At 61.5% G+C, this 5,764-nt stretch overlaps 2 protein-coding genes across 2 annotated transcripts; one reads left to right on the top strand and one right to left on the bottom strand.

Moving 5' to 3' along the window:
• Positions 1-1,105: 1,105 nt before the first annotated feature.
• Positions 1,106-1,689, top strand: MNEG_8755 (hypothetical protein; the record flags this gene model as incomplete). Its single annotated transcript, XM_014042771.1, has 2 exons — positions 1,106-1,201; positions 1,384-1,689. 2 exons carry the CDS (start codon positions 1,106-1,108, stop codon positions 1,687-1,689), a joined length of 402 nt encoding a protein of 133 aa, XP_013898225.1.
• Positions 1,690-2,192: 503 nt separating this feature from the next.
• MNEG_8754 (Putative L-lactate permease) lies at positions 2,193-4,846 on the bottom strand (the record flags this gene model as incomplete). Its single annotated transcript, XM_014042770.1, has 5 exons — positions 2,193-2,330; positions 3,316-3,411; positions 3,532-3,644; positions 4,038-4,164; positions 4,385-4,846. 5 exons carry the CDS (start codon positions 4,844-4,846, stop codon positions 2,193-2,195), a joined length of 936 nt encoding a protein of 311 aa, XP_013898224.1.
• Positions 4,847-5,764: the final 918 nt, after the last annotated feature.

Genomic DNA, 5,764 nt, shown 5'->3' with positions numbered 1-5,764 from the left:
TGAGAGCATCAAGGAGAAACAGCGCTTCACTTTCAGGAGAATCTGGTCGCTGCCACCTCGCGGTCTGGCCCATCTCAACAGCAGCAATGGTGCAGCGAGCGCACAGAGAGCTGCATCGACGCAGCTCTGGGCGCGTCCCCTGGGGTGCACGGGTGGCAGCGACAAGTGCGGAGGTCCAGCCCATCTGTTTAAAAGAATGGGCAGTCACCGCCGCGGCGCTGGGCAGCGGGGAGCAAACGATCCTGCTGCGCAAAGGTGGGCACAGGGCCAGGTCAGACGTATGCAAATGTTGTGGCGGCGCTAAGCTTGGGTCACTTGCCAGCAAGCCAGCGGTATGAGCCGGCAACCCGACAGAGCACGCGGCATGCATGAGCAGCAATGGGACCCCCGCTTCTGCAGGTGGGGCTTTCAGATACATGTTGGTCTCTGATCTTTGGCCACACATGCACACAGAGGAACACGTGCACACACACACACACGCACACACACATGCACGCACGCACGCACGCACGCGCACGCACGCACGCACACGCATGCGGGCGCGCGCGCGCTCATGCGTTTCTCACACATATACGTGTTTCACATACACACACACACACACACACACACACACACACACACACACACACACACACATACACACACACACACACGCGCGCGGACACGCGCGCACACGCACGCGCACGCGCACAGGAGGGATAAAAGAGCCCCGCTTCACACCCGAAGCTCGCAGCTTTTTTATCTTCCCCACTAGGTGGGCGCCGGCAGACCCAGCAGACACTGCAGAGTGCAGTGCTGCGCCGCAGCAGCGGGCCAGGGCCAAGACTGTGTACTACGCCTTTTATCACCTTTGATAGCGGGCCAACGCCATGGTGGGGTGTGGTCGGGTCACGCATGGGTGCACCTTGACCCACTCCCGCACACCTTGATTCAACTAGCCCATTCTCTTCCACTACACTCTTAGTTCTTAAAGTGAACCCAGCTTGCGCAACGCCCCTCCCTGCGGACCTTCAAGGATCCTTTCATTACCCACCACCACCCCGCCAGCTTCCATGCAGAGCAGCAGCTTCTCAAGCCGGGTGTCGCGGAGCGGTACAGGGAGGCGATGCTGCTGGAGCCAAAGCAGCTGGACGTCATCCCCATCGCGCAGTACGCGGAGGTTACGGGGGCCTGGGTGACGGACGACGAGCGAGTGCTGCAGGTGAGGGGTGACACGCCCTTGAAGCGACGGCATTTGAACACAAGCTGGTGGGCTGTCCTGCGTGTCTGTACTTTTGAAACCACAGCCTTCAGCGACATCCGCGCCCATGTGAGCCGACCGCCTACGCCAAGCCCTTCTGAGGAGAACCGAATGCAACGCACACCCATGCCCTTGCGCGCCAGGCGCTGGACCCCCTGCACGTCTGGGGAGAGGGGTTCTTGGAGACCCGCCTCAAGTGGCGCCGCACCCAGCCCATCACGCTGCTCGAGCTCCGCGCGTACACGCTGCAGCCGCCCCTGCCGCTGCCGCGGTCGGAGGAGCTGTTCGGCTGCTTCTCGTGGGTCGGGCTGCCAGGGTTGGGCGGCGCGGACGTGGCAGCGGCGGCGGCGCGCAAGGTGCCGGCGCTGGCTGACGACGCCTTTGTGGAGAAGCAGCAGCTGCTGCGGGATCTGCTGGCTGGGCTCGATGCAAGTGTCCTGGAGCTGTGAGGTTGCTTATCCGTTTTCCACAATGATACAGCACCGTAACAAGCAGTGGGTGTGTGGGAAGGAGTATGAATATCCGCGTTGACATGAACATTTACTTCGACTGACATGGACCTCTAGTTTGGATGGTCAATGCTTGTGGGTGGGCAGCTCGTGCACGGCGCCGAAACAAAAGGATGCAGCTTTGGTCAAAGTCTGACACGAGAGCACACTTTTGCATACAGATGTGCGGTGGTGCATGCACGCGCTCCCATGTGGATGATCATGAAGTCCAAGGCACGCTCATGCAGTGTCATGTGGAGGTAATTGGGAGACGCGGGCAATGCAGTTCAACGATCAAGACGACAAATCCAAGTCAGGATCAATTGGCCCCTGAGGTCAATAAGGCGCCTTTGTAAAGCTCAAGTCTGGAAGTCTAGCAGGGGCCGCGCAGAGGCAGCGCAGCTGTGCATGGAAGGTGACATAACTTTTTTGCAATATCCACCGACTTGATCGAATGCATCACATCAGGTGGGGATGACGGGCTCCGCCGCGTCAGGTAGCACGTTGCCCAGCGTGAAAATGAGGCCCGCGGCCTGGGCGACCAGGCATGCCAGGATGCCGACAGGCAGGGTGCGCCTGAGGAACGCCGCCTCTGGCACCGCCTGCGAGTGCATATGTGTGCGAGGGGGGGCGGGGGTCAGGCTGGCGCGTCGTCTGGGGGCGACTGGCCGGGCCTGCGGCACCGTTCTGCTGTGACGTCAGCTGCTTGCTCAGCCAAGGGCGCGTGCTTCGCGGGTGCGTTGGGCGACAGTGGGCGAGGACACAGCAGAAGTTGATCCAGCGCATTTGCAGGGCGCACATGCATTTGGGCACTTTCATACGCTCAAAAGATGCGTTCGCCACGTCGGGCATCGCAAGCAACCCCATGTCTGCAATGTCCTCTTCCCCAACGCCCCCCCCCACACACACACACACACACCACGCGCCTGCATGCCCATCACAGCCTTCGCGGCCAGGATGTTGGATATCGTGAACGCGTTCCCTGACGACGCGCCTGCACAGTGTACGGGGTGCAGCGCACGGTGTGCAGTGGGGTGATCGCCAGGACGGCGACGAGCGTGGCGGGTACGGATTGTGTGCAGCGTCTGGGAAGCCAGAACCAGTTAGACGGGACAGGAGCTGCTCGGGCACTAGAATCAAGGCGGGAGCATCAGCTCGATCATATCACAAGTGCAACACGCCCGCCTACATGCTGCCTTGAGAGCCCCGGTTCCAATTGACAACACCCCAGGTTCTAAACCCAAGGGAGTCCCTGCCTGAAATCAAGTCAGACTATTCCAGCCACTAACCTGCCGCCTGCACGGCCAAAAAGGCCGTGACTGACATTCCGAGTCTCTCGGCCGCCACCTGCGCGGCGCAACAGAGGTGGGCTGCAGGCGTTTCAGATGGCTCCAGCCAGACAAAGAACAGCTCTGACTGCTTGACCGAAATGCGAACCAAAGTTTCCAAAAGGCATTGGAGGCGAAACTCAAATGCCTGCAGACTACACACTGATGCGGCTCGCTGTAGGAGCCAACCACACAATGTCACATCAGCATATGAATATATGCCTTCTTGGCTTGCACTCCACCCCGTAGGACGCCGCACCTCTTGAATCTCCCCAAAAGTGAGGTTGCTGACTGTTGTGCTGCCGCTGAAGAAGCTGCCTATGGCCCCCAGCAGCGCAGAGATGGCCAGGAAGCCCTGCGGCGTTTGTGTCAAGACGGGTGCACAACTTGGGAATAGCACAGCCTGCATGCTTCACAGATGCACGAGCAAGGGATGCTCTGTCAAAGGCTTGCTGCAAATCAAGGCCGGCCCCACCTGCGCCAGGGCACCGCTGAGGTGGTACCCGATTTGGTAGGCGGGTGAGTCGGCGCCCCCCTGGCGGATAAGCTGCACCAACACCAGTGCCCCAAAGGTGGCCACCATGATGCCTGGGCAGCAGTGAGTGAGTTGTGTGTGCGTTGTGTAAATGGATGGTTTGAGGGCATAGTTGTGCGTCTGCGCAGTCTTTTCTGTTTGGGAGGGCATGCATGCTAGGTGGGCGAGTGCTTCTCTACTCTCTTTTGGTTGCACACTGTAGTTTGAGCAAGGTTGAAAGTAGGGCAGCCAAATCAGGTGGGGGCCAGCCTGCCCTCCACCTGAGCGACCGCAGCCCTGCTGTATAGAGGCGCCCCTGTATAGAGGCGCCCCTGTATAGAGGCGCAAACCACTCCCTCAGTTCAGCTTTACCAGAGAATCTCCTATCGCAGGAGAGCCGAGCACGCCACACCCCAGTTGATGCGCCGCCCCTTGCTCATACCCGCCAAGAGCCGCCCTCTGCTCACCCTTGACGCGGCTGACGGCCTCTCTGAATGGCACGTGCCAGGCCGCCGCCATCTTGCGGCGATGCAGCAGGACGGTGACGAGGCTCATGGCAAAGAACGGCAGTATGAACGGCACATACAGCAACTCCTGCAGGGAAGGAGATAGAGGGGTGTTTCGGCATGGCGTGGCAAGGTGGAGTGGAGGCCAGTGTGGCGGGGTGGAGTTTAAGGTGGGGAGAGATCGGGTCAATTGAAAGTCAGGGTCTGGTGTGAATGTATCAGCGACACGCAGTATGACGCAGACTCATTTCGTCTGGGCTCCTTGAAAACAACGACACTCGGCCCCCCCCCCCTGGGTGTGCACTCACGAACTTCCAGGAGACGCCCGCCCTCAGCACGTCCTGCAGCTGGACCACCAGGCTGGCGCTGATACCAAAGTCCCCGAGGGTGCCCAGCCGCCAGGTGAACTTGGGCGTGGGGGACTGCAGGGCGCCCTTGATCTTGAGGGCCGGGATGCGCGTCAGCATGAGCAGCAGCACCGTCCCGGTCAGCGGCAGCGTGTGCGACAGCGCGGAGAGCAGCCACGCGGCACCACTGACCTCGCCGCCGCCGCCTCCGCCCTCGGACCGAGGCTCTGCCTCTTGACCGAGCGCGCTTTTCGGCAGGGGCGGCGGCGCCTTGCCCGGGCCGAGCGCTTTGGCGTGGGCGGCCGCCGCGGACGCGGAGAGGGTTGCGCCGGCCACGCCGCTGCCGGAGACGGCCCGGGCCAGGTCGATCGCTGCCTCGTCAGCCTGCACGGCGCGGTCCCGCTGGTAAATGGGGACCGCCATGGGCAGGGGGAACGCGGGGATGGACCCCATGCGGGGTGTGATGTCCACAATGGAGTCGTCCAGGCCCTCTTGAGACAAGGCGCTCCTGCAATATATACATGTGAGTATGCATGTGTACGCGTGAGAGAAAGCATGTGCAACGTGTGTGTGTGTGTGTGTGTGTGTGCGCGCGCGCGCGAGCGCGCTCGCATGTTTGTGTGGGTGGGTGGGTGGGTGCATGCGTTTGTATGTCGGGGTGCAGGTGAAAATTCGTGTTTGCACGGGGGTTGGGGTCGTGCAAGTGCAGGCATACGTACATATGTGCAGGTGGGTGTGTGCAGGTGCTTGAGTGCCTGCAGATGCACACGGGCTCTGGGGGCGGGCTCATTGCGAATGTTCAACCTGTGCGTGATGCCAACGTAATCCTCCGCTCAGCCCGCCCCCAACACCTCCCCCACAACGCACATGGCCGATGATGGGCTCCTCAGGCGCCCCCCGACGCTCGACGGCTGCCGCACCAAGCTGCCGCTGTCCACGCCCAACCCAGCGCCACCTACAGCCGCCTCCAGGTCGGCCGTTTCCGATAGAATCGGGCGCAGGCCAACCTTGAACTTGATCAGAATTGCTGTCACGGCGACGCCAATCAGGCCGCCTGGTGGGAGTTTCCAGAGGCAGAGGGCGAACAGATCAGCGGCGGGCAGCAGGAGTGGCAGCAAGAACCAGCAGCGGGGGGCCGCCGGGAAGCTGCTGCAAGCTTCCCGCCTGCCTGATGCAGGTGAGCTCTAGGGTGTGTGTGCGCTTGTGCTCACTTCCGAGCGGCAAAGTGTGGTCGCTTGGCTCAGGGCGTGCCGCTTGGCGCGGGCCGCGCTGCTTCCGCACATGTGCAGACCTGAGCCCCCAAGAAAACAAGAGCAAAGGTGGCACATCTTGCATGCACAG

This window comes from Monoraphidium neglectum (genome assembly GCF_000611645.1).
Source record: "Monoraphidium neglectum strain SAG 48.87 unplaced genomic scaffold scaffold01701, whole genome shotgun sequence".
Classification (NCBI taxonomy): domain Eukaryota; kingdom Viridiplantae; phylum Chlorophyta; class Chlorophyceae; order Sphaeropleales; family Selenastraceae; genus Monoraphidium; species Monoraphidium neglectum.
This window is presented reverse-complemented; position numbering and strand designations above follow the sequence as displayed.